The 24198-nt window shown below is 45.0% G+C and overlaps 1 protein-coding gene across 1 annotated transcript in view; it reads right to left on the minus strand.

Moving 5' to 3' along the window:
* Positions 1-12141, minus strand: part of SLC22A5 (solute carrier family 22 member 5) — a 29085-nt gene extending 16944 nt beyond the window's left edge. The window contains exons 1-2 of the mRNA XM_004384743.2: positions 11608-12141; positions 4003-4106 (exon numbers count right to left, since the gene is read on the minus strand). Of these exons, the coding sequence (XP_004384800.1) occupies positions 4003-4106; positions 11608-12000 (497 nt within the window). The 5' untranslated portion in view covers positions 12001-12141. The remainder of the gene's footprint in view (positions 1-4002; positions 4107-11607) is intronic.
* Between the last annotated feature and the right edge of the window lie 12057 nt (positions 12142-24198).

Genomic DNA, 24198 nt, shown 5'->3' on the forward strand with positions numbered 1-24198 from the left:
CCAAGGTTCACCGTTCAGCCAGGGACTGGACAGCCCCATAAAACAAAACGGGACTAATGAGGCACAGCAGTCCAGGGATAAGGGATAGAAGGCAGAACCGGACAGGAAAGCTGGTGATAGGGAACCCAAGGTTGAGTAAGGGCAGTGTTGACGTGTAGTGGGGTTGTTAACTATTGTCATAGGGCAACATGTGTACTAACTGTTTAATAAGAAACTATTTTGTTCTGTAAACCTTTATCTAAAGTGAGAACAGCAGTATAACTGGAAGAGAGTAGCTGATGTCACTGAACTGTGCGTGTAGAAATTTTCACAATGGTCTATCTTTGGCTATGTATATTTTCACCAAAAAAAGGTCGAGAAGGGAGAGGGTTGACATGTCGTGGGGTTGTTAACCAATGTCATAAAACAATATGTGTACTACTATTTCAGGAGAAACTATTTGTTCTGTAAACCTTCACCTAAAGTACAATAAAAAAAAAAAAAAATTTAATTAAAAAAAAAAATTATCCAGCCCAAAACATCAATAGTGAAATCCTGGTCTAGACGGAGACTCCAACTCTCCCTGCACTGTTCAGTAACAAGAGTGCCCTACATTCCAACCAAAGAGCAGTCCCTAATTACAAGGCAGACAAGTGTAACCTCTATCTCCACTTTCTCTTCCCAAGGGCTCCCTGGTATGGTAGGAGAGAGAGAGGCCCAAGGAAGCCTTATATAGCACCAGTCATTGGCAGTTTGGGTTTGGGGCCAGAAGGGCTTACTTTTTAGGTCTATCAACAAAATGGCAAACACACACATACCCACAAAAACCTAACGGAAATTATTAGTCTACTTCTTCCCAGGGTTGTGCCTCTCTCACAATTCATGCACATAAAGATAATTCAATTATGTCAGATAAAAGGCTTTGACAACCTGGAAATGTTTCAATTGCTCTCAAATTTCAGGCTTATTAATATGCTAGAAAGAAGGCTAACCCTCTGCCCTATATAAAAGCTATTGTTCATCTCCTAGACAACAAGTTGAGGGCATGAATCTATTGCTGTTAGGTAATTTGTTTGGCTTAGGTTTTAGAACTGGCTTACTCAGAAGCAATGAGATCAGAAAGGTCCATCCCACAGAGCCTTGGGCCTCCCATGGGGTGCAGACAAAGGGCGAGGGTGGGAGCTGAAGGCAGGGGCTGCAGCCAGAGCAGTGGTACTTTTAGCTATTTCATTTACTATACTTAAGTGATCCTACTTAAAAGAAGAGGTTCTGCTGCCAACATCTTAAAAAAAGGTTTCAAAGACACTGTATTAGCCTTTCTGAACACTAAGGTAGTCCTCAACGTCCTCATGAATTTTGTTTCCACTGTTTCCTTGGAAGCAGACCTTTTGGAACTGAAACATTTTCCTCAAGTAACTGTGGTGTTACATGGTAATCAAGTCCTTAGGCTAGCCAATGACACAGGTGACCCAAGAAAACGCACCGAGTTTCAACTCTGAACTTGGTTACCTCTCCTTGTCTTCCACATCAAGGTAATTCCTTTCAGCTTCAGCTGCTGCTTAAGCTTGTGAGAGGGGACTCCCCATCCCCACTTGGAAGGCCTAAGCTCAGCCCTGGGCCCCCTCTCTTCTTGTTCTATACTCTCTTGCTAGGCAATCTGATCTACATTCAGGACTTTGGTGAGGGTTCTATGAACTGACAATTCCCAAATGTGCTTCTCTAGCCCAAACCTCTCCTGAAGCACCATACCCATTAAAAAAAACAAAAACAAACGAACAAAAAAACGGTTGCTGCCGAGTTGATTCTGACTCATGTCACCTCAAATTCAGTATGTTCAAATTGAACTCAACATCTTCTCCCACAAACGTGGTCCTTCCAGTATTCTCTATCTTAAAAGCCTGAAAGCTTGTGAGCGGCCATGTAAGATACTTGACTGGTCTCACCCCGTCTGGAGCAAGGGAGAATGAAGAAAACCAAAGACACAAGGAAAAGATTAGTCCAAAGGACTACTGAACCACAACTACCACAGCCTCCACCAGACTGAGTCCAGCACAACTAGATAGTCCTGGCTACCACCACTAACTGCTCTGACAGGGATCACAATACAGCATCCTAAACAGAGCTGGAGAAAAATGAAGAACTAAATTCTAACTTATATACAAAAAGACCAGGCTTACTGGTCTGACAAAGACTGGAGAAACCCCGAGTATGGCCCCCAGACACCGTTATAGTTCAGTAATGAAGTCACTCCTGAGGATTACCCTTCAGCCAAAAGACAGGCCCATAAACAAAACGAGACTAAATGGGCATACCAGCCCAGGGGCAAGGCCAAGAAGGCAGGAGGGGACGGGAAAGCTGGTAATGGGGAACCCAAGGTCGAGAAGGGGAGAGTGTTGATGTGTCATGGGGTTGGCAACAAATGTCACAAAACAATATGTGTATTAATTGTTTAACGAGAAACTAGTTTGCTCTGTAAACCTTCATCTAAAGTACAATGAAAAATAAATAAATAAACAAAACATTAGGGGCTTTGGATCAAGACTACCTGGGTCCAAATCCAAACCCTGCCTCTTGCTAGCTGTGTGACCACGGGCAAGTTACTTAATCTCTCTGGTTTTCTTTTTTCCCATTTGTAAAGTGGTGATATAATAGTTCCTACCTGATAGGTTATGAAGATTAAATTAGTTTTTATTTATATAGTGCTGAAAATAGTATCTGACACATATTAAGTGCTAGATGTTTGTTAAAAAATGCAAACAATCAATTGATGCTTGTTGCTAGATTAAGGATCTGGGGAAGCAATGGCCTTTTCCCCAAAAAGTCAAGTATCTTAGGCTCAGTTAGAATCATTAGTCAATGATCATGGCCTGCTTAACTCATCTTACTGGTGAGTATAGAAATTTTTCCCTTTTTTAAACTGGTAGATGACACTCTGGAAAAGACAAATCTAGAGAAATACACATTTTTAAATTTCTCATGAGGAAAGGCTTCTCAGATAAAGACAATAATCCATAGATGTAAATATGCCAAAATACCACCCTGAGTTTGCGGTTTTGTTCCTAAGGTAGGACGACGTTCTCATTCTGCACTCCTCTATGAGAGACCCCAGGCAGAAGTCCTAACAAGCTGGGAGGATGCTGGGACTCCTCTCCACTGGTGACCACTGATTCTGTGGGTATTCTCACATGGCAGCCAAGGACCTTCCTGACAACTTCTCTTCTCACCCCAGGCTTTTCCAAAAGACCCTGAAGCTCCCGGTTAGGAAGACACAACACAACAGATCCCTCTGAGAACTTCATGAAAGCTATAGACTTTCTCCAGAAGAATGCTCAGATATACAATCTCTGAAATTTTGCATATAATTTCAAGGGTTCATGGACTCCCTAAACCATTACTGGACCTTGACTTAAAAGCCTTGGATTTGAACAAATAACCCACTTATGAGAAATGGGTCAAAACAGCACTTATCTTCCTTATAAAATAAGTGCCATAACTACAGACTTCTTAGCTAAGGAAGAATCAGCCCTGTGGACACAAGAGTTCTGCCCATCACTCCACTATGGGGCCATGAGACTTCCTTGCACCTTGCAGGGAGACTGCTGTTCTTCTTGGAAATGGAGAGGCAGCCATCTCTGGTATCACCTGCAGATCTACAATACAGTGCACGTGCCTGAGTGTGTGGTGTCAGCGTCTCCCACACTTGAGGATATGAGAGAATCATGTTCACCAGGGAAGGCTAGCCAGGCTAGTGCAGAAATGAATCATGGCCTATTTCCTGGTCACCTGGATCACGGATACACTTGGCTTGGATGGCTCAGGTTTCTTTACTCAGCAAGGATTAGGGAGTGGGGGTCATTGTCTCTTTTACTTGGTATGGAGTCTATACTAAAGATGCAGCTTCCCCTTCTTTTAAAATGCAAGCTCCTGGGCTGAGAGAACACTACCAACTGAAGCCAAGGGCCTAGCATATGCTCCTTGCTCAGTGCTGGGGTCCCCTGCAGCTGCAGAAGACAGATACCTTACCTGTCTGAGAGCTGCCCCGAAATGAAGGAGCCCACCAGCACACCCACGAAAAACAAGGAGATCGTGAGCGGGGCCTTCCAGTCGTCCTCACACACCAGGTTCCACTGTAAGAGGAGCAGAGGGATGTATCACTCACTTCTTCTTTTTAACTGTTTTAAATTCTAAGGTTTCTTGGAAAATTAAACGAGAACATCCTGCATCCCTGCATGCTTTGTCTACATTACGGACTGGATATGTCCATTCCCTTAGGTGATGGCTCCCCTGGGTAGCAAGGCAAACAGCAGGTTCCCTCTTGAAGGGAGAGTAGGCTCCCCGCATCCTGTTTTCCATAGCTTGAAGCCCCAGTATCTTGCTTCCAATCTGAGGTGGGGAGACAGGCAGGGAGCAAGCACTCTGCCCGCATGCTGACCCTGAGGAAAAGGCAAGGTTTCTCATGCTTGCTTCTAGGAATCTGGGCAGAGCTCAGGGCTGTGGCTGAGGCAGGGCTCCCTTGCTCAGTGAGGTTCAGGCCATGGGCATGAACAGCACAGTAGGGACTCTGGAGCAGGCTCTGGGCCTCTAAGAGTCAAGGCATCCAGCAAAGAGACTGGGGTCAGCAGGCACCATTTGGACCTGTTCCTTCAGCTCTGCTCAGGCCACTACCCTGGGCCCATGGTCCCTGAATCCTTCTGGTGACATCTTGAGTTGCAATCCTTGACCCTGCACACCAACAACACTTGGGTCCAATCATGGCACAGCACTCTGAGCTGGGAGTCAGGAAACTGGGTTCTGGCTTCCATTCTACTGTTAACTGGTTGTCCAACCTCAAAATGCATTTTTTACCCTCAGTACCCGGATTCCCATTTGTAAAACAGGGATTGGGGTGGAGAACAGGCTGCAGTGCTCTAGTTTCCCAGCATGCAACATGTGGGTCCATCTTCAGTTACCATGAACAGGAAAAGAGGTCTGTGGGCATGGGATGGGCACACAGAAGCAGCAGCAGGACACTCCGATATTAGGCTGGCCCAGCCTCACAAGGAACCAAAAGAAGGAAGAAAAACCAAAACAGGAAATTTAGTCGTTCTCCGAAAAATGCTTCTCAGAACAGAGAGGTGGTGCTTAGTAGTAACTAAGAAGCTCTGCAGCCTTCCCAGATAAAACAACCACCCTCCAGGGAATTCAGACGCCTGCCTGCCTGGTGCCTGGCTGCTGGCCTGCCCCCCATGGAGCCTGCTGCCTTCTCAGTAACCAACCGAGGCAGGGGGAGTATGTGCCTCCTGGAATAAAGCATCTCTTCTGGGCCAGTGATGGAGGGAAAAACAGGTCTCCTCGAGTGCCCTGCTGTGGCAGTGTGCACAAAGCCTTTACGTACCCGGCGGGGGGGGCGGGCTACGGTGGAGGTGGGGGTGAGGGTGAGGGATGGTGCAGGAGGAGGGGACAGAGGGCTGCTGGGCATGAAGAACCTCACAGCTGAAGATAAGGATCACTCAGGCTCTGCTGGCTCTCCACTCTAGAATAAGAATGCACAAGGAAAGGCTGAAGGTGGGGGTGGCAATCCCTACCCCAGAGAGGGATTAGGGGTACCCAACCCCCAAATCCAGAGGAAGCCTAGGCTATCAGAAGTCAAGAGTGTACCAAGGCCTGAATGCTCAGGCTATAGCTGCCCAGCCACCAGGGGGCCATCCAACCTTAAGGTGGGTTCCTAGGCCCCACCATCATAGCCTCACACCCCATTTCTCTGGTAGGTGGAAAGGTGCTCCTGGGGCAGTCTCTATCCAGACAGGGCTGCTAAAGCTAGGAAGAGGAGTGGCAGGTGAGACAAAGCTGGCGGAATCTGGTGATGGGATTTCCTCTCTCACTCCACCCCAGTGTGCCGGCCTACGAATGTTAGGCCAGATTATGACTACCACCACGCTTTAATATGATGGGATCTCTTTCACAGCTAGCACGCATTACTTTTGTAGCAACAAAGATGAAAAAAATGAACTAACAGTCAGTAGCCGTTTCTCAACAGGTCTATTATGAGGGTTGAAGATTGATAATAGCTGAGCTAAACTAAAAATCCAAAAGGGCTTCTGCAGTGAGTTCTGAAGTTGTAGCCCCCCACCCCACCCCCAGCTCAGGTCCCCAATATCAAGCTTCTAGGGAATCCTGGGCTGGCAAGGCCAGGTGCTACCTGAAACCACATCAAGCCATGCTCTGTGGCAGGCAGGGTGATTGCAGTGCTCGCCTTCCAATAGGCTCCCAGAACACCTCTCAGGCTCTCACAGCCCCACCTCCTCCACTCAGTTCAGCCTGTCCTCACTCTGGGCAAGTGTGATGAGGCCAGGAAGAACTATGCCCTCCATCCACCACTGACAGTGTTTGATCACTCTCAGGACCTCACTCTGAGCCCTCCAAAAGCAAACATGCACTTAGTACTTCCTTCCTACCAAACATGGGGTCCTGTGAGTGAGGTCAGGAAAAATGAGAAGTCTCAAAAACTAACACAAGGGCAGACATGGAATAGCTCCCAGCCTAGTCAACCCATCCTCTCACCTGTCGACCACCAGATGGATTGCAGTGGGCTCCAGCACTTAGCCTGAATCCTTCTGAGGAGGGGTGGGATGGGAAGCCCACAGGGTCCAGGATAAATACCCCCTGCTTAGCATGTTTATAAAAGTATCTAGTGTTAGTACTGATCTCCTGGTTTCCCAGTCATGACAAAAACAGTTACAGACCAGCTCATCAACGAGCCCACTTGGTAGGGGGGATGGGCTGTACTAGCTGATAACAGGTACCCATGTTGAAAGTGAATGTGTGGGGTCACAAGTTCAGGTCACGAGTCTAGCACCACTACCCCTCAACTTGGTAAGCTGTGAAAGCCAAAAACCAAACCAAATCAGCTGCTGGTGAGTTGATTCCAGCTAATGGCGACCCCACGTTTCAGAGTAGAACCGCATTCCATAGGCTGTGATCTTTTGGAATCAACTCAACAACAATGGGTTTTTTTTTGTGATCTTTTGGAAGAAGTTACTAGGCCTTTATTCCAAAGTTTTGAACCGCCAACCTTTGAATCAGTAGCTGAGCGCTTAATCACTGGTGCCACCCAGGGACTTCTGCTGTGAAAGCAGGCCCAACCTAAAAACTCTGGGAGCAACTCTGGCAAGGGGCCTGGACTTGCCATCCTTCCTGGTCAGAAATGTGCCTCTCAAGTAGCAGTGGTTTCATGGTGTATATATACGTCAAAGCTTTTCAAATTGCGTACTTTAAATATGTACACTTTATTTTACGTCAATCATCTCTCAATAAAGCTGTTAAAATATTTAAAAGAGAGAAATGTGCCTCTTGCACACAGTACGTAATTGCCGCTGCATCTTAGTTATGAGAAATGGAGATATGACCCTGGGACTAAATGTTCTTACCTGTGAGTTAGCTGGAAGGGAACAGAGGTAGGATCATGCCCATAGGGCAGAGATTCCTCCCTGAGGGGGAATATGCCTGACCCTTACAAGGGTCAAACACACTGGTTTAGCACAGCATGTTACTCAATGTCATGTACTCCTACACACACTTTGTCCTGCCTCCTGTTGCAATTAATGGTGGTCCTACTGGATCCTTACCCCACGGCTGTCAGGGTGCTTGCTACTATATCCCCTACAATGTCTGACAGTGCTCTGCACAGAGGAGGACTCAGTAGATGTTTGGTACATAGGTAAATGAGTAAATGGTTGGATTAAAGTGCTGTCAACCTTCAACACCATACTATCCTTTGGGCTTGGTCGTTGGACTTGGCTGACCAAAGCCCAGATGAACCTTGAACTTCATTTTCCAGAATAAATTATTTTCTTTTCTCTCCTACTCCTTGCCCTGTGTCAGTTATTAGACTTGTGACCCAGAGTGTCAGTTCCAGGCTAGCTAGAGAGGGGCTCAATCTGACCACTCACGACCAGATGGGTCTGCTATGACTGTGCATGCATAGGGGGCCTTGGGGCCCAGCAAGTGGCTTCTCTGGCTTGTCATGCAGCTGTGAAGACAGGAATGAAGATATGCACTTCCCTTGAAAGAGAGAAGAAGTCAGCAAAGGCATAGCAATGAGGCACAAGCTCCAGGTCTTTCTGCTTTCTCCACCCCAGAGTTAGCCCTGGCCCTGCCTCCCAGGTTGCTGTGGCTTTTCCTTCAGGCAGACTTGTGGATAAAAGTGGGGGCTCTCCCATCTCCCAAGACTGTCTATGCACGAGATAAGGCTAATGGTCCAGAGAAAGAGGCTATCTAGGACGACAGGGAGGTGTCAGAGTTCTGCCAAGGACTGGGGCAGGGGGCTTCCTGGAAGCAGAGACAGGCAGGTAGTAAGGGGATGCAGAGGCCTGTCAGCTCTTAGTTGAAGGAGCCCCAAGTCATGGGTGCTAGAAGAGTCAGAAGTTTCTAACGAACTTTTCTAGTTGCAGGCTGTGCTGGGATACAGTGAGATCAAAAAGCAGGAAGCCCAGGCAACCTGTGAAATCACGCAGGTTCCCAGAGGAAGGGGCAGTCCTGGGCTGGCAGTGAAGCACTCAGGGATTGGAGAAACACTGCAGGGTGGGGTGGCCGATTCCCCAGAGTGCCAGGGACAGCTGAGGGGCCAGAGGAGGAGGCAGGCCAGCCTAGAAGCAAGTGGACCACCAAACTATTCCTGAAACATGGAGTACAAACCTCTTTCACCTCATAGTGTCCCCTTCTTTCTGTCTATCCCAACACCTTGCTCCAGATTCACAGGGCCAAGCCCCAGTCAAAGAGATAGGGGATTACATTTCCTTTAAAATATTTCAATCAATTCTTTTCAGCCAACCCTAGGTTTTCCTTGTATGAATTAAACTGTCCTTCTTCTCTTGAGTTTCTCAAACTTTAGAGAAGATTTCTTAAAGTATTCATTAATTCACTCAATAAAATTTTTCCTGAGTTCCCCCTCTGTATCCAGCATTGTGGCAGGAATTGTGGGAGATGCAAAGATATATATGCACCACAGATTTAAGTGCTACATATACATGCTTCAACTGCAACAAAGAAAAAAAAATTGAACAGGAGATCTAAGATTTTAGTCTTCTGTTGAAAAACATGAATAGGAATTCATTACCAGTGTACCTGCAAATACATCTGTGTACGATTTAGGGCAGAGGGCAGGCTGGAGACATTTAGAAGGCACAGGACTAGCTGCAGTAGTCAGTAGGCCAGGTCTGGGTTGAAAGAAAATGGGCCTTAGAAAACAGCCAATTAAAATGTTGATGTACCACTTTTCAACAGTGACAGTTCACCTGACAGGGACGAGCAGCCTCGAGGCCAGGTATTACAGCTTCCTAAACAAAGGGCTAAGAAAAGGATTAATCTTGCCTCCCTGCAAAGACTGACAATCTTTAAGTAGATGAAAGGGCAAACAGGTCTTCAGAAACAGCTGAAGCAGCTAAATAAATGGCCAAATACAAAAAACTAAACATTGACATTGGCAGCAACGTACCTCAGGAAATCCCTCTGACATAGCCAGCTTTTGGAAGCTCAGTGCCACCACCACTCTCCGAAGAAGGCAGGATGGGGCCAGAAAAGTGGGAGCGAATCACTAGAGTAAGCCAAAGGACCTTCAGGGATTGAAGCAATCCAAAGAGATACCAAGAGCTTCTCTGACTAGAGTAAACCAAAGGACCTTCAGGGATCAAAGTAATCTAAAGACATACCAAGAGCTTCTTGTGACTTCACTGCCTCCCGCTTCCTTGGGCTGCCAAAGTAGAATTTGTAGGGACTCCCGTGTCATGGAGTCTGGTTCCCTCTCTGTCGCCTCTGCCTGCAACCCCAGGGACAGCCTCTGCTATTACTGCTCTCACTGGCTTCCAGAAGGGTAACAGACTCACTTGTGAGGCTAGAACCCAGGGTTTGCATGGGCTGGAAGTTCTGATTCTCCATGGACTCTTGGGCCACATGCACAGTCTGCCATCTCCACTCATTGCTCCAGCCCCAAACCTAACTGAAGATTTCTCCCTCTTTTGTCAAGTAATGATGCCTCAGAACACTGGAATGATGTCACTAACTAGGAAATTGCAATGGGACTCAGGTCACACTCCCACTACATGTAGATGGAGCTAAGTGGGCACAAGTGATGGAGGCAATCAAATGTCCAAACACAGAGAACACACACACACACACACACACACACACACGCACACACTTGCACAGACAAGTGAGTCTCTAGGGGCAGCTCTCAGACTCCTTTGAGGGGTGACGGCCCCCAGAAGCAACATACTCAAGGCCTGCAGGTGGGAACCTCTTTGAAGCTCCAGGAGGGAACCTCAGTACATGCTTCCAGCATGGTTTGATGACATACCAGGACCTCTAACAACCTTCCCTTTAGCCCCCTCCCTGTGAACCCGGCCCTTCTGCTACGGTGAGTTTCTTGTGGTTCCAGACCTTGCATCACCTCTGGGCCTTCACCTCAGTATTCTGCCATAGGAGCACCCCAGACTCACTGAGAGGCCTCCTCCTTCAGGAAGCCTTCCCTAGTCCAGAAAGCTGGAGAGGTAGCCCTTTCATGTACTCCACAGACCTCATGTCTTTCCTATCTTGGTACATACAACGGAGTCCTGTGACTGTCTACTAGTCTATCTTCTCTCCTGGCAGTGGGCGCTTTGAGGACACTGGGCCTGTTACCGAGCAGGCACGGGCCTGACACTCAGTGAACCTGGGTACCCTGGTGCCTATCAAGGAGGGATTCTTTTCACTGCACTGCTTGCTCAGTTCTGCCGAGACTCCAAGGAGACAGACTGCCAGTGTCAGAGTAGGACACAAAGCACATCCACGTGCATCCAGGAGCATCATGTCACATAGCCAGCTCTATCGACTGGGGGTTCACTTGGGGACAGACAAAGCCACCCAAAAGGAAAGTCCAAGGGGCTGGGAAATGAGAAAGGTTTTCTCCTGCTTTCTCACGAACTGACGCAGTATGCTTTAACAAAATCTAGCCAATGACTTTGCTTCAAAATACCCTAGGCAACTCTCCACGTCAAGAGGTCACCCTAAAGAGATCTTCAGATGCATGGGTCCTAAAGGTCTAATAATTAACCATGAGCTAAAATTAAACAATACCTTAAGCGATACGGCCAGACTCATTTTGGGGGTAAGGACAAGTAGGGGAAAGAGTAACTGGAAAAAGGGGGAGAGAGTTTTATACACGTTTTCTTTAACTTAAAAAGTTGAGCAAAGAGAAGGGGTATTTCCCCTCTCTCTAGACAGATTATAAGACGCTGGAGGAAAAAACGGTAACAGCCCCTTGACCCAAGTCCTTGCTCTGATTCACCCTCATCTAGAGGAAGTCCCTGACTACTCAGGGCCTTAGGCGCCTGTGGAGTATCTCCCAGGGGCGGCCAGAACATTCTTGGCTCCTGCCTATGGTGGCCATCAGGATGGGTGGCCAGCCTGACATTCCTGCTGTGAAGGACACGCTGCAGCTTAAAGTCACTTTGCAAACTGTTGCCAAGACAGCTAGCCGGAAGATGCCCATCACGAGGGGGTAGTGAGTGACAGCGTCCAGCGAATACCTGGCGCGGGGTCGTGGGTCCAAGGACCGCGAGCGCGCCTGCCGCGCCCCAGTCTCTGGCCCCGGCTGGAGGTGGGGGTGGGACCCACCTCGGTCACAATGGTGGACAGATAGACATCCTGGCTGAAATCCCAGCCGTCCAGGCATCTCTCCTGCTCCAGCTGCGTCAGGTTAACGTCACGTCCCGGCACCAGCCCGAGCGCCGAGAAGTTGGCGAGCGTGGCGAGCCTGTAGCGGCGACAGTTGTGGGGCACCTCCTGGCCGTCCTGCAGCCGCAGCGGGATACTGTGGTTGCGCCACGCGCTGCTCAGGTTCGCAGAGTCCGGCACCCGGCAGTAGTGCTCGGGGGTTCCTATCAGGAACACGGCCGAAAGGCCGTTGAAACCGTTGGGGATGATGCTGGCGCTGAGCAGGAAGAAGATGAGGCGCTGGAAGGGCCCCCACTCGCCCAGGAAGGCAGTTACTTCGTCGTAGTCCCGCATACTTCCCTCAGCAGCGCTGCCCCTTTGCGGGGGGTCGCGGTACCCAAGGTCGCGCGGAGGCGGGGCGCGGCGGACGTCTGGCGTGTGCGCGTGCGCGCCGGGCGTCCAGCCCTCGACAGACCGAGGGACAGACGCGGGGCCGGTCCGCGGAGGAAGCAGATTTGTGAGCTCCCGCCGCTACAGCGGCTCCGGCCCCCGCGGTCCGGCCTTACATACGGCGCGAGGCGAGGGCGGGTTCTGGGCCTGGCCGCAATGCCCGCCCCGCCGGCCGTCAGTACGGCACGGATGGGGCGGAGCCAGGGCGTGGCCCGGCATGCTGGCGGGTGGGCCGGCCCGGCTTAACGGCAGGGTTGCAGTCGGTGGGCCAAGCTCTGAAGGTATAGCCGCCGTAGTCCAGGCTCGGTTTAGGAAGACAGCGGGATTTGGGGTCTCCGCGTTGGAGGCCGAGCTTGCTGGGGGCGGGTGGGTTAACGGACAGCGAGGCTCAAGTATTAAAAAAATTCACCAACCTATTAAAATTAAAAAGGGCAGTCACATCCGCTCCTTTGTGGCACATTGGTTAAGGCACTCGGCTGCTAACCGAAAGGTCGACAGTTCGAATCCACCAGCTGCTCCTTGGAAACCCTACGGGGAGGTTCTGCCCTGTCCCTTAGGGTCACTATGAGTTGACATCAACTCGACGGCGATGGGTTTGGTTTGCTTTTTGATTTAACATGTTCAAGCAAATGTAGGAATTTAACTTCAAGGTGATTGAAGAATTCACTCAGGGATTAAATGCTTGCGTCAGATTAGGTACTTCTACACAGGGGTAACTTGGGAGTTGACTGGCAATTAAAAAAACAAAAAACCCAAGTAGGTGATTCTAAGGCAGCGCTATCCAATAGAATAAGGAACTACATTCGTAACGTAAATTTTTCTAGTAGCCATATTAATAAAGTTGCCAGATTTAGCAAATAGAAATATAGAGTACCCAGCTAAATTTGAATTTTAGATAAATACCAAATAATTTTTTAGTATGAGAAAGATGCGGCAGTCTGCTTCCATAGACATTTACAGCCTCCAGAACCCTACGGGGTCGCTATGAGTTGGAATCCACTCGATGGCAATGGGCTTGGTTTTTGGTTTTATGTCCCAGATAGATCCAAAACAAAAAACCAAACCTTTTGCGTGGATTCCAACTCGTAGCAACCCTATGAGACAGAGTAGAACTGCCCCATAGGGTTTCCAGGAAGTGGCTGGTGGATTTCAACTGCTGACCTTTTGATTAGAAGTTAAGCTCTTAACCACTGTGCCACCAGGGCACTTCTCCATGTAGAGACACCTGAAATTCAAATGTAACTGAGTGTCTTCTATTTTATTTGGCAACCGTGCTGTCATGGATTAAATTGTGTCCCCCAGAGATATGTTATCAGTTTTGCTAGGCCATGATTCCCAATATTGTTTGATTGTACACCATTTTGTCATCTGGTGTGATTTTCCTTTGTGTTGTAAATCCTACTGCTATGATGTTGATGGGGTGGAATTAGCAGCAGTTATGTTAATGATGCAGGACTCAATCTACAAGATTAGATTGAGTTTTAAATCAATCTTTTTTGAGATATAAAAGAGAGAAGCAAACAGAGAGATAGGAGGACCTCATACCACCAAAAAAGCTGTGCTGGGAGCAGAGCGTGTCCTTTGGACCTGTAGTCCCTCTGCCTGAGAAGCTCCTAGACCAGGGGAAGATTGATGACAAGGACCTTTCTCCAGAGCCAACAGAGAGAGAGAGAGAGCATTCCCCTGAAGCTGGCGTCCTGAATTTGGACTTCTAGCCTACTAGACTGTGAGATAATAAATTTCTCTTAGTTAAAGCTATCCACTTGTGGTATTTCTGTTGTAGCAGCACTAGATAACTAAGACACCTCCATATTAAAAAGGTAGAAAGAAATGGGTGAAATTAATTTTAATAATATGTTTATTTAATCCAGTATATTCAGAACATTATCATTTCAACATGTAATCAATATAGAAATTACTGAGATATATTCTTTTTTTTTTCATAGTAAATCTTAAGAATTCAGTGTGTATTTTATAGCATATTTCAATTTGGATTAGCCATACCTCAAGTGATCAGAAGTCACTTGTAGCTAGTGGCTGTTTTATTGGACCAGTTTACCAGTTCACCAGGCCTCTTTTCTGAGATGCCTGTTGGTAGACTCTAACCTCCAGCCTGTCAGTTAGCAGCACTGGTAACCTATTGAATTGTTTTCAGATTGTATCAAGAGTATTTTCTGATGCCCAGTTGGTATTTCCCTCAAGTTAAAATAAGACTCCTTTTTATTGGACAGTACAGTTCTAAGGCTTTTAAGAATTTGGGCTGCTAAATTTAAGATTTCTGTATGTTATGATATATAATAGTAGTTACAATAATAATAGTGGCTTATTGTTGTTATGTGCCACCAAGTCAAATCTTTACAGGAGCAGATCACAGGTCTTTTCTCCTGTGGAACTGCTGGCTGGGTTTGAACCACCAACCTTTTGGTTAGCAGCTGAGCAGTTAACTGTTGTGCTTCCAGGATCCCTAACAGTGGCTTAGTGATAGGGTAAAAAAATTAATTGTATATTTTTAAAATGTAATCTGTTGGATAAGCAGTATTTAATAACTATAAATAAGTTGAAAATAAAAACACAGAAGGGGGAACCAACTTTGCCAGCAGGTTTTACACAAGGAAGTATAAACATTTCCATAAAGCATAGTAGATTTAAAAAAGATAAAAAGTGTTTACCCAGGTATTGATCATTTTTGTTACACTTACTGTTCAGTATTCCTGTTTCCTGAAGATGAATGGCCGTGCCTTCAGAAATGTACTTAATCCTTTTTAAACATATTTTCTCAAGTAACAGTCCTTTTCTGGAACTGAAAAGGAAAAACAAGCTTCTTGAAAATAGACCTATTTCTTGAATCAATTCTAAAATATTGTTTTGATATTAAAACAAATGAAGACTTACACTGAGGAGAATGCTGATCTGGGTCCTGACCAAACAGGTCAAAAAGTCTTATTTTAACTTGAGGGAAATACCAACTGAGCATCAGAAAATACTCTTGACAGAATTTGAAAATTCAGTAGGTTACCAAAGAACTTGAAGATCATTCAGGGGAAAACAAATCATTTGCCATAGATGGCTTGTCCACATGCACAAAGCAAACAGCAACCTGAGGAGGTGCCTTCCAGTTCTGGGTGGCTCTGTGATTATTATCCGAATGTCATTATTATTTAAATTATATCTTTTAAAAGAATTTCAGAATCTCAGAGAATGAGTTACCTGAGGCCCTTTATCCCTCAAGATTCTGAATTAGGATGTCCCTATTTTATATATAAAACCAAAACGAGTTGCTGTGGAGTCGATTCCGTCTCATAGCGACCCTATAGGACAGAGTATAACTGCCCCATAGGGTTTCCAAGGAATGGCTGGTGGGTTCAAACTGCTGACCTTTTGGTTAGCAGCTGAACGCTTAACCACTGCCCCGCCAGGGCTCCATTTTATATATAAGAGAGACAAAGAAAACAAAACAGAAACCTAATTTACACAGCAGATAATCAGATTCAGGGTTAGAACCCTGGATTAAATGGATTCAAACCCTAGCGGATATGGTAGCCGGGCTCCAAGATGGCACTCGATGATTCTTGCTTCCTAGTGTTCATGCCCTTGTGTAGGCTCCTCCCACATTGTACCGGGGTTCGTTTATGTGACCAATAGCATACAGCATAAGTGATGATATGTCACTTTCAAGATTGTGATATAAAATACTAGCTTCCATCTTGGGTAATCTCACATTCTTTCTCTGTTGCTCCAGGCAAATAGAAACTAATTGTAACTTGGATGGCTACTTGCAAGCTTTGAAGACTCCAGGTACTGTGCAACAAACTAGGAGGTAGAACAAACGCACTAAACACAATATTAGGCCAATTAACAGGGATGTCCCATGAAACCATGACCCTAAACCCCCAAACCAAGATACCAAATCCCATGAGGTGTTTGGTTGTGCATAAGCAACCTCAGCAGTTGTTCTTTTTGTTGTTGTTGTCAATATATCTATCACACAACTTCTGTCAATTCAACGTTTTACAGGTATACAGCTTACTAACAACAATTACATTAATCAGCTTTGCAACCCTACTCTTAATGCGATTTTTCCATCATTGCTAATACATGAGTTTTTAAAAATTGCTTTATTGTGGTAACAATAAATATAACAAAACATTTGCCAGTTCACCATTTTTTTTTACCGTATGGTTCAGTGACATTGATTACATTCATGTTGTGCAACGATTACCGCTATCCATTTCTAAATGTTTCTACCACCATTAACAGAAACTCACTGCCCCCTAAGCAATGACTCTTCCTTTCCCCCTCCCTCCCACCTCTAAAAAACCAAAAACCAGTTGCCAGTTGAGTCAGTGGCAACTCATGGCAACCCTGTGTGTGTGTTTTCAATGGCACCTCTGGGTGAATTCGAACCTCCAACTTTTCGGTTAGCAGCCAAGTGCTTCGTGCCACCCGGACATGTCTTTCCACCCCTACCCCCCAGTAACCACTAATAAACTTTGGTCTTTATACATTCGCCTATTTTGTAAGTGGGATCATACAATGTTTGTTCTTTTGTAACTGATTTACTTCACTCAGCATAATGTTACATAGATTATTTGAATAGAACAATATGTTGAATTCTGATCCAGAAGAATAAATATAACTCCATGATTTGTTTTACTTTCTATGCCACAGAATAGAACTTTACAGATGACTCAACCTTGTAATTACTTCCATGATAGGAGACAATATGGTGTGTTGGTTAAGACCATAGCCTCTGATTACAGTAGAAAGACCAGTATTCAGTTCCTAACTTTAATTCCTAGCTTGTGACTTTGGGAGAGTTTTCTTTTAATTTTATTGTGATTTAGGTGAAAGTTTACAGCTCAAGTTAATTTCTCATTCAAAAATTTATACCCATATTGTTTTGTGACATTGGTTGCAACCCCCACAATGGGACAGCACTCTCCCCCTTTCCACTCCGGGTTCCCTGTGTCCATTCATCCAGTTCCTGTCCCTTCCTGCCTTCCCTTCTTGCTTTTGGACAGGAGTTGCCCATTGGGTCTCATATATTTGATTGAACTAAGAAAACATGTTCCTCACGTGTGTTATTTGTTTTATAGGTCTGTCTAATCTTTGTCTGAAAAGTAGGCTTCAGGAATGTTTTCAGTTCTGGGTTAGCAGAGTGTCTGGGGGCCATAGTCTTGGGAGTTCCTCCAGTCTTTGTCAGACCAGTAAGTCTAGTCTTTTTTTCATGAATATGGATCGTGTTCTACATTCTTCTCCCACTGTTTCTGGGACTGTCTGTTGTGATCCCTGTCAGAGCAGTTGTTGGTGGTAGCCAGGCACCATCTAGTTCTTCTGGTCTCAGGTTGGTGGAGTGTCTGGTTCATGTGGTCGTTTAGTCCTTTGGGCTAATATTTTCCTTGTGTCTTTGGCTTTCTTCATTCTTCTTTGCTCTGGATGGGATGGGACCAATACATGTATCTTAGATGACTGCTTGCAAGCTTTTAAGACCCCAGACGCTACTCATGAAAGCGGGATGTAGAACATTTTCTTTATGAACTATGTTACGCCAATTGACCTAGATGTCCCCTGAGACTATAGTCACCAGCCTCCAGCCCCCAGCCCCAGCTACTCAGTCCCTCCAAGTGTTTGGATGTGTCTAGGAAACTTCCATGCTTTTGCTTTGGTCCAGTTGTGCTGACTTGCCCTAAATTGTATGTTGTTCTTCCCTTCACTGAAGTTGACACTTGTCTACTATCTAGTTAGTGATTTCCACCCTCCCTCCCCACCCTCATAACCACCAAAAAATGTTTTTTTCTGTGTGTAAACCTTTTCTTGAGTTCTTATAATAGCGGCCTCGTACAATATTTGTCCTTTTGTGACTGACTTATTTCACTGAGCATAATGCCCTCCAGATTCATCCATGTTATGAGATGTTTTGCGGATTCATTGTAGTTCTTTATCATTGCATAATATTCCATTGTGTGTGTGTACCATAATTTGTTTATCTATTCATCTGTTGATGGGCATTTAGGTTGTTTCTTTTTTTTTTTGCTATTGTGAATAGTGCTGCAATGAGCATATGTCTATTTGTGTGACGGCTCTTATTTCTCCAGGGTATATTCCTAGGAGCAGGATTGGTGGATCGTATGGTATTTCTATTTCTAGCTTTTTAAGGAAGCGCTGTATCGTTTTCCAAAATGGTTGTACTATTTTGCATTCCCACCAGCAGTTTATAAGAGTTCTGATCTCCCCACAACCTCTCCAGTATTTGTTATTTTGTGTTATTTGGGTTAATGCAAGTATTGTCAGGGTAAGATGGTATCTCAATGTAGTTTTGATTTGCATTTCTTTAATGGCTAATGATCACAAGCATTTCCTCATGCATCTGTTAGCCACCTGAACTGTCTTTTTTTTGAGGGGTTGGGGAGAATGAAAGGAAACTTAATAAAGTTGGCCAAGCAAGGATACAGTTGGGGCTCCACACCATCCAAGACTGCCTTGCAGGTAGCTCGTTGAAGCTGGTTTATCTAGGCAGGATTAGTTTCAGAATACAAAATGGCGCCCGCACAGGCGTGGAGCATTTTAGATTGAGTAAGCTTTTGTAAGGCTTGGGTTCGATTCCCAGTGCAAGAGGAACTTAGTTGATTTTTGATCATTAGCATGTCAGCTCTCCACCCAGGAGTAGAGAATGTACCATGCATGAAGCAATTAATGAGCTAAAGGTCATCTGGAATTCCAGGATGGAGGGAAGGACCTGTTTCAGCCAATTCCGGCTAGCTGGAGGCTATTTCTCCCTAAGGAGGTTCTGCGGAGGGAAAGAATGAACTCTAGGAAATGGGCTGGGTGAGGGGCTGTCTTGAGGCTAAGAAAAATGGCTCTATGGCTCCAGCCCTGTCTTATTCCCTCCTTTTCTTTTGACACTAATAGTTATTAGTTAGTGGCAAGACAGTGAGCTGCAGGAAAGGGGAGACAGGGTGATGACTCTTCAAACTGCTTCCTGCTGAGAAGGGGCGGTGAGCGGGGATGGGGCAGCTCTAAAAGTAGGGTTCTCCCTCGTGTAACTGTTGGATCGCTTCCAGCCTAGGAAAATTTGGCTAGGAGGTTTAGGAGGCAGGGTCCAAACATGCAGACAAGAAAGAGTACAGTTTAGTCCTACTGCAAGAAAAGAGGAATATAAGGCCAAAAAGGTTTTTTAGCTATCTAAACATTTGATTGCCCAGGCATAGGGTTTGGGATAAAGAATTCAGGATGCCTTGTACTTCCACACAGAAATATGTAGCCTGAAGGGGCACAAAGAACACCTGTTCCTGATCAGGCTAATTTGACATAAGCATTTTTCTGTCAAGAACATGTGAGGGGCAGAGCTGGGAGAAGAATGAAGGTGAAGTACCACGGCTTCATATTTGCATGAAGCAGGGTCTAATTTAAGAGGCCTGCCATCTTAAAACAGGTGAAATATGAACAGGAAGACAAAAAAAAAAAAAAAATCACAGTTAACAGAATGCAAAACATTGAAGAACAAACTCATACTCTATGGGTTGAAAACTCAGAGTCTCTTAAACAGGTACTTCAGGTCTTGTAATGACTCCCAGTTCCAGTTGTCCTGAAGAGTTGTCATTGTAGGGTGAGGGTCTGGGGCAGGTGTTGTTACTTAACACCAGCTGGCAGAAGTGGTCCCAAACAGGGGAATAACATAACTGAAACTCAAAATAAATATTGGGATGAGGGCAAGAGCAAAGCTTACCCGTAAGACCTTGGCAGCACTTACTAACGTACTAGGGATACCGATGGAACATATACTTAAGGTCTTCTATGGGAGTACAAGCCCAGTTTTCCTGGTTTTGGGAAATTTGTCTCTCAACGTCCGGTGGCAGGCTCTTCTTGATTCTGGTATAATGAATCCAGGCACTCAGTCCACTGACCTTGACTTCAGTAGGGGTAGTGACGAGAACTTCAAAGGATCCAATCTGCTTTTCCTGTAGGATGTCAGACTTCCAGGTTTTGTTCAGGACCCAGTCATCTGGCTGCATGGAATGGAGACAGACCTCAGGCGATGGTCCAGGGTCTCGAAGATGAGCATATTGATATTGAGGAACAAATGTCCTTCTTCCTGGGGAATCACTGGCTGTGTTTCATCTCCCCTGGAGGAGTCATCGTTGGTTTTAGGAGCTATCGGCCTTGGGACCCACGGTTGGTCCCCTGAAGAAATACCCTGGCGCATGCTGGACTTTAAGTTGGGTCCTCCATCCCATCCACCTCTGATACCAAGCAATGACTCCTGGCTGGCTTGCCAGAAAATGTTGCCAGGAACTCCGTGTTCTGCTCGATGCAACTCTGTCCATGGCCAAAAAGACAGAGATTGAGTTGGGGAGAACAAAAGGCAACTTTATTGGTTGGTCAAGCAAGGAGACAGTCGGGGCTCCACGCCACCCAAGACTGCCTCCTGAACTGTTGTCTTTGGTAAAGTATCTGTTCATATCCTTTGCCCTTCTTTTTTTTTTTCTTTTGTTGTACTTCAGATGAAGGTTTACAGAACAGACTAGCTTCTCATTAAACAGTTGGTACAGATATTGTTTTATGACTTTGGTTAACAACCCCACGACATGTCAACACTCTCCCTTCTCGACCTTGGATTCCCTATTACCAGCTTTCCTGTCACCTCCTGCCTTCTGATCCTTGTCCCTGGGGTAGTGTGCCCCTTTAGTCTCGTTTTGTTTTATGGGCCTGCCTAATCTTTGGATGAAGGGTGGATCTCAGGAGTGACTTCATTGCTGAGCTGAAAGGGTGTCCAGGGGCCATACTGTCAGGGTTCTCTATTCTCTGTCAGGCTGGTAAGTCTGGTCTTTTTTTGTGAGTCAGAATTTTGTTCTACATTTTTTTCCAGCTCTGTCTAGGACCCTCTATTGTGATCCCTGTCAGAGCAGTCAGTGATGGTAGCCGGGCACCATCTTATTGTACTGGACTCCGTCTGGTGGAGGCCGTGGTAGTTGTGGTGCATTAGTTCTTTGGACTAATCTTTCCCTTGTGTCTTTGGTTTTCTTCATTCTCCCTTGCTCCCAAAGGAGTGAGACTAGGGGAGTATCTTAGATGGCTGTTCACAGGCTTTTAAGACCCCAGATGCTACTCACCAAAGTAGAATGTAGAACATTTTCTTTATAAACTGTGTTATGCCAATTGAGCTAGATGTTCCTCGAGACCGTGGTCCCTACAGCCCTCAGCCCAGTAATTCAGTCCCTCAGGGAGTTTGGATGTGTCTATGGAGCTTCCATGACTTTGCCTTGTACAAGCTGTGCTGACTTCCCCAGTATTGTGTACTGTCTTACCCTTCACCAAAGTTACCACTTATCTATTGTCTATTTAGTGTTTTTCCATTCTCACCCCTCCTCTCCCTTGTAACCGTCAAAGATTGTTTCTTTTTGTGTGTAAACCTTTTCATAAATTTTTATAGTAGTGATCTCACAATATTTGTTCTCTTGTAATTGACTTATTTCACTCAGCATAATGTCCTCCAGATTCATCCATGTTGTTGTGAGATGCTTTGCAGATTCATTATCTTTTTTATCGTTGTGTAGTATTCCATTGTATGTATATACCATAGTTTGTTTATTTGTTCATCTGTTGATGGGCATCTAGGTTGTTTCCAACTTTTTGCTATTGTGAACAATGCTGCAGTGAACATGGGTGTCATATGTCTATTCGTGTGACAGCTCTTATTTCTCTAGGATATATTCCTAGGAGTGGGATTGCTGGATCATATGGTATTTCTATTTCTAGCTTTCTAAGGAGGTGCCATATCGTTTTCCAAAATGGTTGTACCATTTTGCATTCCCATCAGCAGTGCATAAGAGTTCCAATCTCCCTGCAGCCTCTCCAGTATTTGTTATTTTCTGTTTTTTTGATTTGTGCCAGTAATGTCAGGGTGAGATGGTACCTCATTGTGGTTTTGATTTGCATTTCTCTAATGGCTAGTGATCGTGAGCATTTCCTCATGTGTCTGTTAGCCTCTTGAATGTCTTCTTTGGTGAAGTGTCTGTTCATTTCCTTTGCCCATTTTTAAATTGGATTATTTGTCTTTTTGTTGTAGAGGTGTTGAATTTTCCTGTAGATTTTAGAGATAGACTTTTGTCAGATTTGTAATAGCCAAAATTTTTTTCCCTGTCTGTAGGTTCTCTTTTTACTCTTTCGGTGAAATCTTTTGATGAGCATTAAGTGTTTAATTTTTAGAAGATCTCAGTTATCTAGCTTATCTTCTGGAGTTTGTATGTTGTTAGTTATGGTGTGTATTCTGTTAATGCTGTGTATTAGGACTTCTAGCGCTGATCCTATTTTTTTCTTCTATGATCTTTATAGTTTTTGGTTTTATATTTAGGTCTTTGATCCATTTTGAATTAGTTTTTGTGTATGGTGTCAGGTATGGGTCCTGTTTCAGTTTTTTCCAGATGGACGTCCAGTTTTACAAGCATCATTTGTTAAAACGACTATTCCCCATTTGATGGACTTTGGGCTCTTACTGAAGATCGGGTGACCATAGGTGGATGGATTTACATCTGGGTTCTCAATTCTGTTCCATCAGTCAATGTATCTGTCATTGTACCAGTACCAGGCTGTTTTGACTGCCGTAGCTGTATAGTAGGTTCTGAGGTCAGGTAGTGTGAGTCTGTGATGGTTAAGATTGTGTGTCAACTTGGCTGGGCCATGATTCTCAGTGTTTTAATGTAATCACTCCCATGACTGAATATACTGTGAGTAGCCAGTCATATGAAAGGGAGTGTCCTTGGTGGGGGCGGCCCGCATCTGTACGTAAGCAGACGTTCTGGCTTTTTGCTCTCTCTGGATCCTGTGGCTGCTTCCTGTCATCTCATCTCCCGTTCCTGGGACTTGAGCTGTAAGCTTATCTGCCGAACCTGGGATTTGTCAGTCTGCACAGCCTGTGAGCGGGAGCCCTGCTCTCTGCCCTGCCGATCTTGGGCTTGCCAGCTTCTGCAGCTGTGTGACTTGGGAGAGGCCTCTACCCTGATCCACAGACTTGAGACGTTCTAGCCTCTACAATCACGTGAGTTATTTCCTTGATATAATCTCTCTCTGTATATATATTTATACACTTTACTGGTTTTGCTTCTCTAGAGAACCCAGCCTAAGACAGAGTCCTTCGACTTCATTCTCCTTCTTCAGTAGTGCTTTACTTATCTGGGGCCTCTTGCCTTTCCATATAAAGTTAATGATTAGTTTCCCATCTCTTTAAAGAATATTGTTGGTATTTGGATCAGGATTAGATTATATTTTTAGATTACTTTGGGTAGAATTGTCATTTTCACAATGTTGAGTCTACCTATCCATGAGCATGGTATGTTTTTCCATTTCTGTAGATTTCTTTTGGTTTCTTGCTGTGGTGTTTTGTAGTTTTCTTTGTATAGGTCTTTTGCATCCCTAGTTAGATTTGTTCCTAAGTATTTTACATTTTTAGGGGCTATTATAAATACTATTGTTTTCCTGATTTCCTTTTCATAGTTCTCTTTATCAGTGTATGGGAATCCAACTGATTTTTGTATGTTTATCTTGTATCCTGCTACTCTGCTGAATCTATTAGTTCCAGTAGTTTTCTCACGGAGTCTTTTGGGTTTTCTATGTATAGGATCATATCATCCGCAAATAGGGACAGTTTAACTTCTTCATTATCAATTTGGATGGCCTTTATTTCTTTTTCTTGCCTTATTCCTCTAGCTAGGATTTCCAGTACAGTGTTAAATAGGAGTGGTGATAAAGGACATCTTTGTCTTGTTCCTCTTCTCAAGGGGAATGTTTTCAGCTTCTCTCCATTAAGAATAATGTTGGCTGTTAGTTTTGTATAGATGCCCTTTATTATGTTGAGGAATTTCCTTTCCATACCTACTTTATTGATAGTTCTTATTAGGAATGGGTGTTGGACTTTATCAGATTCCTTTTCTGTGTCGATTGAGATGATCATGTGATTCTTTTGTTTTATTTATGTGGTGGATTACATTGATTGATTTTTCTAATGTTGAACCATCCTTGCATACCTGGTATGAATCCTACTTGGTTGTGGTGTATTATTTTTTCGATATGATGCTGAATTCTGTTGGCTAGAATTTTGTTGAGAAT

Source organism: Trichechus manatus, unplaced genomic scaffold, assembly GCF_000243295.1.
Source record: "Trichechus manatus latirostris isolate Lorelei unplaced genomic scaffold, TriManLat1.0 scaffold00127, whole genome shotgun sequence".
NCBI lineage: Eukaryota > Metazoa > Chordata > Mammalia > Sirenia > Trichechidae > Trichechus > Trichechus manatus.